Below are 13,305 nucleotides of genomic sequence, written 5' to 3'. Positions count from 1 at the left end.
GATGTTCCCCCCTCACTGTATTTGATTTCAGACCAAGACATTACCTCCTTGTGTTCCTGTGGGCTTCTTCCATGTCCAGTAAACACTTTCATAAGAGACTAGATTTCACAATCAATAATCACAGACTGTCTGCATCATCGTAGCCAGCAATAATAAAGGCTCACAGCCAGACATTTCAAAGTCTTGTTTGAGACTTTACTCCTCATTCCATAACAGGGTTGTTTGTGTGACTTGCAAATGGGATGAGAATCAAGAGTTTAGCAGTTTGCCAGTCTGTGAAGCAACCCTAAGAACATATATGCCCCTGCAAGAAAAAAATAACACCCTTTGTTGACACTATAAACTGTGAAGGAGTAGAGTATTATTTGCTACTAGAAAAGCAAACTAAATGACCCATAAAAACACAACCTTAAGATTTGGGTGTTAGAAAGAAAAGCAGAGCTATGGTTAGCAATGTGTAGCTAAACCACATACACTGCATATCACAGTAAATGATGGATTTATGCCAAGAGGCTCCATTACACACTCCACGGTTAGTGGGAAGACATTTGGCGAGCAGAGTGAGAAATGTAATAAAACCAACGGCCAAAATAATAAACATTATTTTTGACATGGACAGATTCATATATTTTGATGGTCAGGATTACATCATAGTATTATTTTACAATTACATAAACTGAGGAAGAAATCGTGAGAAAAAAAACATCAAAATGTATTACTATACCGTATTTTTAAGGATGTTCAGATACAGTTCTGTTTATATTTAGTGTTGCTCAACTTAACGTAAGAAGGTACAGGAACCTTCAGTTCTCACAGCTTGCAGTGTTAATGGTCTCCGGCTTATTGGTATCATTTTCCGCATCATTGTTGGAGACCTAGCATTTTTAAAAACTGTTTGTGACTAACGATAATCAGGATGAAGTGACCGAAGAGATTTAATGATCTAATAGCAGAGTGCAGGAGCCAGGCTTTGTGGTCCGTTTTTGCTGAGAACTGCAATCAGAGGGAATTTGAGACGGTCAAACTCTTTAAATACATCAGCAGACTAATTAAGTGGCAATCCACCCTGACGTCACCCATTGGTTTGTGAGCTACTGATTTGAAGCTTCGAGTCTGGAATTTTGCCCTCCACCATATTTGTTGTTTGGAGCCAGAATTCACCATGGTTGGACGAGCTGGGCAGAAGCGAGGGATGGATCTGATTGACAACCTAGGGACACTATGCCCTTCCACCTCAACTGGAAACCTGACTGCAAGGTCAATCAAAACAGGCACTAACCAAAACATACCCCTCTTTGAGGCCTAATATCTAATTAATTAATGAATTATTTAAGGAAGCCCATCAGAACTGATCAGGAGTGAATTTAGCCCATGACATCATAATGGCTTGTGGAAAAAATGAATTGACTTAAACTTAAGCTTCTAAACTAGAAGCTTCTTGAGTGAGAGTCTATTGGAGCCAGATATTTTTTGGAGCCAGACCCTTGTGGCCCTCAGTGCACCCGAAGGCACTTCCATATTGGCTGCACTTTTCAGACCAGCATGATATGTCCATTTTCATACGCAGCCTTTGTGACTCATCAGCCTAATCTTCTCGAGACTTTGACATTGATATGGAAACATATATGAAAAAGTGCCAGAGAATATTTTACCGCTGGGAAAGTTCCAGGACTTTAGTTAGGAGATAAAAAGTCCTGGAACTTTTGGTGGAAAAACAAGGAGCAGGGACTTTGGGAGGGTAAAACTATCTTTCCACAACTGAAATTAGTGAAGTGAGTTCCTTTGTCATTTTCCTCTGGGGAAGTTCCTGTTGTGGAAATACATCTATTTTGTAGGCTTTAACAAACATGTTGAAACCTCCAAATTACTTTTTAAGAAACCTTCACTCATTCTTGTTTCTCAGTCATGTAACTATTACAGCACATTACTGCCAGTTGCCAATATCTGCCACTGCTTTCTGCAGCTGACACAAGCATCTACTGCATCTCATGCGTGCTGCATGCAGAACATGAGATGGTAGAGCACAAAATACAAATATCACAACATTGCTCTCGCGCACCACCCATGGTCAAAATTTCATTGCAGATCTCTTTTCTTAAAACTAAATCAAAAAACCTCCCCACTTGCAGTGTACTGACAGGATTTAAAAGTTTGGATTTCAAACGTTTAATTTAATAGATGATGAATTATAAAGAGCTTTTTGAAACTGTTATCTTAATCCAGCAAAAGATCCTCAGCCAAACCTCAGTTTGGGACACAAAATTCAAAAACCTTACCTAGATCACTTTCCAGGTCCTCTGTATGTATCCCTTCTTCTCCAAGTTGAAAGCAGGATGAAACAAAGAATACAAAGTGAAGAATAGAAAAAGGGGGATGGACAGCAGAAAAGAGGTGGGTTGGGGATGGAAGAATCAAGAGCAAATAAAGGAATGAAGTGACAGTCCAGAGAAAAAGCAAATAGAAACAAAAAGCCCTTAGAAACTGATAATCACAGGAAAAAACATCTAAAAACAAGCTCAGCAATATAAAGTGCACTTTGTTGCTTTCAGTTTCACCACTTGATGGTGCAATTTTGCAATTTGTCATTTGGAATTTATCAAACATCTTTTGCGGTATTTGTTTTCAATGGCAGTAACATTTACAATGTGACAAATGTAGGCCATAAAAATCAACAAATCTTACTAAGTAGTAAAGACACTACGAGAAATTAACAATAGCATACCACTTGCTCTTTTTAAACCACTACACACAAGTGTAATGTACACTTTGGATTTGTAAATGATGTGCAAAAGCTTACCATCATCATCACACTCTTCCAGAGGCCTGGAGGCTTTGTCTCTACACCGAGGATCCAGCCATGATGTGGTCTTTGTGTTGTGGCTGAGAGGAAACAAACAAGACAACAGAATAATTCAGCACAGGCCGTCAAACTGACATATAAAAGCACAGCAGGGGCGCACGAAAGCCTCAATAAGAATTAGAAAAAAAACAACACGTCAGCAAGTTTGCAGAGGACAGAAGGCGTCTGCTGCAAACAGAAGTGAAAAGAATAGAGCGACACAGGCAGGACATCAACAATAAACAACCTGACTTTTTTCCCTCTATTGTCAAACAGAAACATACTGTAATTCAGTGATAGCAGAAATGAACATACAAGCTCTGAAAACACACAGCCATGTCCTGGTGGTGTGCCTTTGCCGTGCTGCAGAGAGGACAGAGAGGTGGAGGTAGTCAGGTGATCAGGATGTGATCTCCTTTTGAGATCGGGACATGCAGGGATTAACAGGAAAGCAGTGGCACCCAGGGGGCTGGGCAGGTTGGCTGGGGAGGCCTAAAAACCAAATCATGGGGGAAGACAAGCCACTGGACGCACAAAAGGGATTATAGTGCAGGTAAAATACAGAAAACAACTACAGCATGAGCTATGGTGACAAATGCTTATTCAGGCAGTGACAAAACTAAGACGGATTAAACTGTTGCGTGTTGCAGGTTGTTGATACATACTCTATGAAGTAAAGTTCTCCGTTCTCAGTGTAGGCCATCTCCCAGTTTTCAGGCAGCGGTCCCAGTGGTTCTTCTGGGGAGACCTGCGGTTCTGCGAGGGTCTGCTGCCCGCTTTCTGCGGTGGAAGTGGGCGCATTGTTCAGAGCACAGGATAGAGCATTATCACGTGCAGGGTACGGCCGGAGGATGCCGCCGCGGCTCTCGTCCTGGTCGTTAGGGTTACCTGTGCACAACAAAGGAGAGGGGAAGAGACTACGCACTAAGGATCCTGGGTAACACAACAAGTACGACACGGAACAACAATGACAAAACAAAAGAACAAAAACAGTTTATGTCTGGTGCATGCAAGAAGAGAGCAGGTGCAATACATATGCAGCTTTTACCACACCAAACTCCCAGCAGTTTCCCTTCCCCCTATTCTAAGTTTGTCTCCCGCCCATTTCCAGTGTAATGAAAAGGGTCACAGGAATATGCTAATTCCTCCAGCAACAGTCTTTCTCAAACTCAATTTGAACCCCACCCGTTTTACCTCTCAACCCATAAGCCTCTTTCTCTTACAGCTAGCTATCCCCACCCCCATTCCCATTCGCTCCACAGTTCTGGCCAGATATCCTCCGCCACTTCCGTAGGCCTTTCAGGGTTGATCAAATGCAAATTCAACACTCTGGCAGCCTGGCAGGCGGACACAGAGAGGGCATAGATTCACAGCATCGAGAGAGAGGGAAAAAACACACCGTCTCTTTCAGTCAGAGCAGGATAGAGCTTTAATAAGAGAGGAAAGGACGGGAAACTTTGCCTTTAAAATCTCGTAATGTCGTTTGTTTTCTTTTTTTGAATTTATATTATGGAATTACTTTACAAACATACAACACCTCTCTAGACATGTAGCAGGCATAAGTTAGTGAAGGCATGCCACAAGTATTTCAGTTAGAAAGTACAGATACATTAAAATACAGGTGTATTACATTACATTACATTTCATTTAGCTGACGCTTTTATCCAAAGCGACTTACAATAAGTGCATTTCAACCATGAAAGGTGTAGGGAAAGATGTGACGGATGTTGCATGATGAGAGTATGATGGATTTTGAGTGGAGCCTGTAATCTACTTCTTCCCCCACTACACCCCTCCTCACAGGCAGATGGCAGTGTTTAGAGGCTCACGGAGAAGGAATCAGCATCACAAAGACATGATGTAACCGCCAGACACCCATCACCGTACAACAGAGGAGAGGTTCATAAACATACACACATTATCTGTCTCCTTCTGTATTCCTAAACTTGGACACACACATGTACACACAGACACTCTTAAATAAGCCTTCGAAGGAGTACAAACACAGCAGCACAGATGGAGAAGCAAGAAAGCTGCAGAATCAGAAACTTCAACTAGCAGAGAGAGGCTGGAGAGGTGCAGCGACGCCCTCACCTGTAAAACTGTTGTTCATTTCAGTGGCCTGGTCGTCATCATCGTTGTCAGCAGGCACTACGCGGGCGTTTTGCATGTCATTGTAGGACTTGGTGCGTATTGGGGTGGACTGATGGGAGCCTGCATCACTGAGAATCACTGTCCCAATGATGGGCTGCCTTGGCGGCTTGGGGGTCCCATAATAGTTACCTAGGCAACAAGAAGGACATTAGCATGCTTGAGAGAGACACAGAAGGAGGGAGAAGGAGAAACAGAGACAGGAGAGAGGAAGCCGGGGATAAAAACAAGCAGAGCAGGGGACAGAGATAGCAGGCAGAGGATCTATGAAACCTCCTGATCTTACGCTCAGAGGAAGAGACATAAAGCTGGATCACAATGTGACTACAAATCGTGGAAATAAGCAGCTGTTGGGAAAGCAAAACAATTGCAGTTTGTATTCGAGGCTGTAGCTATGTACTGGACTCTGAAAGCATACTGAACAACACAATGGATCAGCTCACAACACGCAGCTTGTTTTAGTAGCTTTTTCAGCCTGAAATCGTTGTTTATTTGTCAGTGGAGCAAACAAGTTATTTTTTGGGGGCATTGTAACAACCATGGGTCCATTTTTTTTTTTTTTTTTTTTTAAATACATGAGAAAGAGGTGCCATGATAGCCTAAAGGTCTAATGCATGCCACTTAATGGCAATGTTCAATCAGTAGTTTAACATTTTTAAATGACAATCAATAAAGGATGGAAAGCACTTTTATTTCTGTCAATGGAATATGAAACTTGAGCCAGCAACCAGTTATCATAGCTCAGCATAAAGATGGGAAACGGCAAAAATAGCTCTAAACATAGCTAACAAAATACAGCAACCAGCTAGTTTAATAATCTTTTAGATCTCATTTGTTTGACCTGTCCAAAAACTAAAGGGTAAAAGAGATATGTGAGTTTTTTGGCCAGGGGCAGTTAGTTACTGGATTTGTTGCTGGTTGCCGGGCGAAAATATGCTTAATTACTTTCTTGCAGAAATTTTAATGAGATCCAGTGCAGCCAGTTATCTTCGCATGGCATTTAGACTGGAAGCAGGGGACAACAGCTAGCGTGATCGCTCCTAAAACAAACAAGATAAATTATTAGCAAACTTTAATCTTTTGTTTCCTTTTAACACAGCCAGGTAAGCTGTTTGTTTTTAATGCTAAGCTAACCAGCTCATATTTACCGACATGTGACTGGTATGGACCTCCTCATCCAACTTTACCCCAGAAAGTGAACAAAAATATCTCTATTCTTAGGCTACTATCAAATAAAAAAAATAAATAAAAAAGATAACATTTCCCAAGGAAATACTTTCAAAAAGTTACATACAATCAAACACATTTTTCATCCAAACATATATCCAATAAAATCTTTTTACTCTGAATCAATAATCTGTTCTTTCTCCGGTTGTCTGGATGGCCACAGACTCCTGTGGACAGGTATTTGACATTGTCTGCATGAAAGGGAGAAACGTGCCAACACACAGCAGAACTGGTGCCAAGCAGATTAATGTCGTAACATTCTCTCCCAGCCCCATGACCACAATCACTCACTCACACAAGCGGGCGCGCACACATACGCACACATGCACGCGCACGCACGCACACACACACACACACACACACACACACACACACACACACACACACACAAATCAGACTTAGCCCTGTGCAAGACACAGCCACACAAACAAACACGCACACATGTTTACACACACACACAGGTTTGTGTCAGAGTGAGACTTAGCGCTGCACAACGCTGTCCTAATCAGAGTGAGAGGGGCAGATGTGGAGTGACCTGCTGTCTCCTGAATGCATCTCCCCTCATCATGCACAGTCTAATCAGAATCAACTGAGTGCACGGTCCTACAGCCGGCCTGCATGTTGGGAAAAATACATTTTGACGCTCGTTATATTTGTGGAGAATGAGGACACCTGCGCTTAACATGAGTCACATGAAGTGCCGGTTATAATCATTGTCATTGTCATCATCCTCACCGTCATACGTTCCTATTTCCAGTAGTGTACCACTCTCCTCAAGTTCTAAGAAGTCCTCCACAGACAGGAAGTTGTAATCCACTCCTGGGACCTCTCCGTCTCGAGGGGGGCGGGTCGTACCTATGGACAGGAAGAAAATAAACAAAGTTTAAGTGGCTGCTAACAACCTGTTTAAATCCAAGTCAGGTGTTTACTGAAGGTGAAATCAGACTTTTCCCCCTGGCACTGCATGCTCAATATGCTTCTCTCACTAACCACAAGACTGAAAGCCTATCATTAATGTTAAAAAAAAGCAGCCGGCATCCCAACACTCATTCAGCTTTTTCAGATGATGGCCAGCCATAAGAAAGGGTTCTGAAATGAAGAGGGTGTGATTGTAATTCAGCGCCTTCATTGGAAGCGCAGTGTCTGTTCAGTGGCTCCGAATATTATGTCAGGAAATTAAATCAAGGCTCGCATCTCGAGCTATCTCTCTCTGCCTCATGGGAAACTGCTGCCTGCTCAGTCAAAAGGATAAAATAAAGGTCACCTTTAGCAATGCACTAACTGTGATACTGTTATCAATCTATCAATTCCTTCATGGGGAGTCTTGAATTGTAAAACTAATTCAACATATTGATACTCTAGCCGTATTGCTTAAGCTGCTATTGATTGTTAAAGCTGCATTGTTCCTGTTACGACTGCATTGCTCAGCAGCTACGCTTACTGCATTCTATGGTGTTGTTTGGATTTACTATAGTACAATAAAAAGCCTTTCAATTGGAGACAATATAAATCTGGACTTCTTTTCTGTAGTTAAACCAGAGAAAAGAAAAGACAGTGAAACTCAGTATATTTGACATAAATCTAAAAGAATTAGAAGTCCAATAACACTCCCAATCGACTTTTTGGTTTCAAATTCTCTTAACAGGTAAATCGTCATCCACATTTTCCTTCACTGGCCCCACTGCCCTCAGCCTGATCTCTGACTGGAGTTAATGATTAGTGGTCTGCGGTGTTTTACTTTGTAGTGCGAACACTTTGTAGTAGGAAGCTGACACCAGACAATAGAGACAGGGGCTATTGTGTCTCTGTCTTTACAAAAAGGGAGATGACATGACATGCCAGATGGTTGACGGAAGTTGTAACCCATCTGTGATCAGGACAGAAGGGTTTGCATGCACACACACACACACACACACACACACACACACACACACACACACACACACACACAAAAAAAAAACACATACATAAATATGATGCACTCCAACACCCATCTTAAGCGAGGTAGACTTGACAGCAACGTATGCAGCAGTGTGAAGGTCACATTCAGCTGCACCTTACTGGGTCTCAGAGAAACATGTTTTACTTCTGGAAAAGAAACAGCTACTTTATTACAAGGTTATGGTTCATGAGCAACTGGGAAGTGGGAAATTTCTGACCAATGAGTTGGGGAATGCACATTTTTTTGGGGAGTGGCCATGTTGCCTGTTTGTTTTCGTCATGTGAACACTGTCTACTAGGATGAGGGACATTCCCAAATTGGAACTTTTCAAATTGCCTGAACTCATGATAAAGCTTCAGTATACTATATCAGAACTGCTTGTTGGATCATCAAATATTCTTCAGATTAATTGCCACTGCACGCAAACTACAACTTGGACAAACGGAAGTTTAAATCTAATGGATGTGGATGAACAGAGGATGACCATAGTTGTTACATTTCCTCCAGAGGGCACGTAGGTGTCTGGACACACTTTTATGACGCACTCCCCCCCCCCCCCCCCCCCGAGACATTTAACTAGAAATCACAAATGTCAACCTCATGGTGGTGTTAAAAGAAAGGTCAGGATACAACCACAGTCAATATGATTCATTCTCTACATGCCACGAATATTATCTGCACGAACGTCTACCTCAGTCCGTCAAGTGGCTGTTGAAATATTTCAGTCTGGACCATATTATTGCTCTTAGACAGAAGATAAGTGCAGAAATTATAGTTCATCTCTCTTCAACTACTTTTACATCATCACTGCATTTCTCTCTGTTCTATTCATCTCTGCATTCTATTCTAAACAAGGGAGAAAAACAAAACTGTTTCATGTCTCAGTGTTTACCTGAGCCTCTCCAGTTTGCAAGCTCACACTCCATCCCTCAAGGTACATTCAGCCCACAAACACCTTGTAATAAGCAAAGCTTTACCAAGCACTGCTCAGTCCAACACCTGCACTCCACAGGAAACACTGATGATACCTTTTCTTCCTGCCATTTTAAGAAAGATACTCAAGATAAATTGACACGGTGAAGGGAATTTCATTAGATAAGACATGGTGCTCAGACTGTGAGCAACAAAATTCCTCGGATGCAGAAAACAACAAGATAAATCATCTAACTGACCATTTACAGCAGCAGCACACAGGCACAGTGCTGCTTTGTATTCACCTCAACGGATCAGATGAAAGTGAAGTCTGGGAGTTTGAGTCATAGGGCTGGGTGGTCCCATGGTGGAAGATGATGTTTCTGAGGCTCAGTGTGCTCTAATGACACTGTCTGCTGAGCTGGGAATGGAGCTGTTATTCCAGGCTATTCCCCACAGTGGAAGGCTCTGATAGGCTGACTAATTCGGGTGTGCCTATATTGCAGAATATTGAAGCTTTCGTTACATCATCTTCCTCACATTTTTAGTTTAAAACAACCATTTCTCGAAACATTTTATATCTTATAACCCCCATGAGTGGCACTGCATCAGATTCTTTGAAACTTTGACAATCTGAGCTTTTGGGTTGAATAAGTGCAGCACAGTCAAAAACTGCTTTTGTTGCATGGGAGCAATCCATAATCAGACTGTCGATATATTGTGATGTATTTAAAGAAGATTTTCATTTCAGTAAATGTCTGTTAAGTAACTACTATTTGCTGAAAGAAATAACAATGTTCTCTGAGCCTGTCGCCCACAAATGAGAGGCCTTGTATTGAAAGTATTACGAACTGAACAAGCTGAGTGGCACAGTTAGTGACGAGTTTTCGATCACACAGCAGTGGTTGTTCTGACATAGCGGGTGGGCAGAGCTAAAGCAATAGGCTTCAACTCACTTGTATATGAAGCGGTGAAACTGCCAACTTACAACTTACTTGAGTTTCAGTGTGTCCAGCTACAGAGGAAACCATTAGCAAAATCTCAAAATGTGTACTGAAAAAGTTATTGATCATATTAAAACCTCCAAAAAAACTCCAATTTTAGTCCATGTCTTTTTTGTCACGTCACCACAATGAAATCACCTCTTAGATTAAATAATAAAACAAACCATGTCTAATCTCTGAGGATCTACACTGATATAATACAGCCACAATAAGTCATGCACTGATCTTTTGAATGCAGCCACACACAAATTGTTAGAACCAGCATCGCTATTTTCTCAAGGTTAAAAAAAAAAAATGAAATTCAACCTTCCAACTGTTGTCCAACATGACACTAAACTTGACTCTCAGCACTTTAAAGCGTAACTACTTAAAAAAAAAACTGTTCAGTAAAATGTCTGAAAACAAACTAGTATTCCACACAGGCTGAATTAACAGGAGGATCCTGCCAAACAGGAAGACAGTATAACCTTACTTCAAAATCAATGATTCAGAATGTGATTCAGAAGCTGTTATCATCTTATCATCAGATACGATTTTTAGTCACTTTATTTGATGCTCTTTTCTCTAAAAAATGATGAGGGATGGACTGGTCTTAAATTAACACTAGTTCAAAATGACTCAAAACTGTAGTACCAATAAGCTGAAGGAATAGGAAACAGACAATAATAATCTTTCATATTGTAGTCTTGTTTCTTTTTAATCTCTTGCATGTTTGTGTGCTGATGCATGTCCCTTTGTGTGCGTGTGTGTGTACATATATATGTAGGCGCATATTACCATCTATATAATGCACCCATAAATTTGAGTAAAATACTGCACCACTGACTTGCAAACATTATTCAGAGCTAAATTGGTTGATTAGTTAATCAATCAATTGACAGAAAATGAATCATTGATTCATTATTCAAGTCACTATTGAAGCAAAAAAGCCAAACATTCACTGGTATCAGTTCCATGAATGTGAGTATTTTATTTTTTATTACAAACTTTCTCTGTTTTATATCACTGTAAACTGAATATCTTTCATTTTTATTCATTTTTCCATTTTTTCACAAATTTCTGGCAAAACAATGGATCATTTATTCCAAACAATAATTAGCTGATTAATCAATAGTCAAAAGAACAGTTAGGTGCAACTCTAAAAACCCTGTTCCGTTATAAAACAATCCTTCTATCACTGACACATGCAGGGATATTAAAGGATTGGCTACCATGGCACAGTAAAATAGAGTTTAAGTTGACAGATTTATATTGTGTCTTGGTTGACATTGTCACATTGCCTGTTGCTATTCCACAGGAAAAAAATGAAGCTAAGGATATATTTAAAACCTCTCAACATCAAACAGTTTATTCGATGATGAAATTATTGCTTTATTGTTGCCACAGAACAGATGACGTCTTTTTAGAAAAGGCTATTGTGCCACATTTATAAACTAAACTGAGGACATTTTGACAAGTGTGGGAGATAATCGCCGTTGAGTACCCGGCAGCTTGTCTTCATGTCAGTCAGCTAGGGAGCAGAGAGCCTGAATGCCTCATTGTGCGACAGTAACAGTGAGGTCAGGCTCGTTTCCCTACTATCATTGTGGTTAGTCTCTATTTTCTCTACCCAGAGAAACAATGACAGGGCCATCATCAGCCCTAACCCCGGCTCTGAGGGACTAACTTCCACTGACAGTCATCAATGGGCTCCATTCTTTCACTGTGAGAAACCAGCTTGTGCGTGCATGAATGGAAAATGTAACACGACCACATTTAGAAACATCTTCAGCTTTTAAATACCAGTAATAGTTGCTTAAATACGAGCTGGGATCTTATTCATCCAAAGAAATGTTAAAAAAATAAACGCACGACTATTCATCTTTCTTTCAAACATGACCTGTAAAACCAGTATAGACTTTTCAATAAGACGCGCAGGAACATATATAAAATAAAAGTAAAGTACGATAACAACACGGACCATGTCTTAAAAATAACCAAAAGACTGAAGCATATCTCTCTGTGACTAACACTAAACATTATGAGCAAACTTGTATTTATTCCAGGGCAATTGCATTGGATTTAATTTGTGGTGTCCACTCACTGTATTTCTTATTTCCCCTCATTAATATCCAAACACCAGTCAAAAACATGAAAGGCTTTATAAAGCCATCATCATACATTCCTAAAAAATAATAATAATAATAATAATAATAATAATAATAATAATAATGATAATAATACAACTTAAAGATCTTTGAGCGATTGCTCGTAGATGAAAAAAGAAAATCCCATTTCTTTTGAAGTGCAGTGAATTAAGATCTCTTCTGTTTTCTTCGGTGTACTTTGTTTTGCTCTTGGAAAATCAAATATGACAGGCCTGGGCCTTCAACTACAGGCATCACATATGCACTAGAAAGCCACTTTTGCACACTGCATTTCAAGTGTAATAGTGTCACTGGGTATGTTTATACAATAAAGAAAAGGAGGCAACTCTGTCAGTGGGTTTACTGATGACATTTTACTTCAGCACGAACAGTGGCTTACTTGTCCCTAACTGTGGTGCACTGAAACAAAAGGATGGCGCACGCTTTCTGAAGCTGGTCTGAATGCACAGTCGCCTCAACATTTTATGTCCATGACTTTGTTCAATATTAACTGTAGAGTTACAAAGGAGAAACTCTACATCTTTTAGCCTGTCCTGTTTCTTTGTCTTGTATTTTTCACATTGTGCCAAGAGACAGAAATGGCTTACTTACATCAGTGTAGCTCGTGCTATTCATAAACAACTTAAATAATACAAAGAGAGGTGGACTAGAACAAAGCTGTAGTCTTATATAACAGTGATAGGCTGAGACTGTTTTTTCAGAGAGAGTTCATGTCTACACAGGATCTTCTTCAACAGTAACCCAAACATACTAATCTTACCCAGACTGAAGCTGCCTCCGGGACTCACTGCTGACAGTGTGTTCACTACTGGTTTCAGCATTTGTCGTAAATCCACCAAATGTTCAGACCAGAACTCTGTCTTACTGCACTCCATTCTTACGTGTGTCAGTCAGTAAGGGTTTACAGATTGCTTACTGTGTTGAGACTGAAGTGCTTACTGATAAATCAATCAGTATTAGTAGAACACACTATTCAGCAGTGACCACCAAACACACTGTGAGGGTTCGTTACTTAAATTAATAGTTGGACATTTTGGGAAATATGCTTGTTTTCTTTAATTCCACCGTCAGATTTGCGACCAG

General features: G+C 40.5%; 1 protein-coding gene across 8 annotated transcripts in view; it reads right to left on the bottom strand.

Moving 5' to 3' along the window:
- LOC138193468 (membrane-associated guanylate kinase, WW and PDZ domain-containing protein 1-like) overlaps positions 1-13,305 on the bottom strand; it is a 58,218-nt gene that overhangs the window by 31,065 nt on the left and 13,848 nt on the right. For 5 of the 8 annotated variants that reach the window (XM_069141560.1, XM_069141552.1, XM_069141556.1 and 2 more), the window contains exons 2-7: positions 6,953-7,072; positions 4,934-5,122; positions 3,505-3,772; positions 3,155-3,202; positions 2,798-2,880; positions 2,277-2,315 (exon numbers count right to left, since the gene is read on the bottom strand). In XM_069141560.1, coding sequence (XP_068997661.1) covers positions 2,277-2,315; positions 2,798-2,880; positions 3,155-3,202; positions 3,505-3,772; positions 4,934-5,009 — 514 coding nt within the window. In that variant the 5' untranslated portion in view covers positions 5,010-5,122; positions 6,953-7,072. The remainder of the gene's footprint in view (positions 1-2,276; positions 2,316-2,797; positions 2,881-3,154; positions 3,203-3,504; positions 3,773-4,933; positions 5,123-6,952; positions 7,073-13,305) is intronic. The other 3 variants (XM_069141555.1, XM_069141557.1, XM_069141559.1) reach the window with 3 other exon arrangements.

Source organism: Embiotoca jacksoni, unplaced genomic scaffold (genome assembly GCF_022577435.1).
Source record: "Embiotoca jacksoni isolate LCO1_2020_lvr unplaced genomic scaffold, fEmbJac1.0.p SCAF_9, whole genome shotgun sequence".
NCBI classification, from domain to species: Eukaryota; Metazoa; Chordata; class Actinopteri; family Embiotocidae; genus Embiotoca; species Embiotoca jacksoni.
The sequence above is the reverse complement of the archived record's forward strand: the minus strand, read 5'-3'. Positions and strand labels throughout refer to the sequence as shown.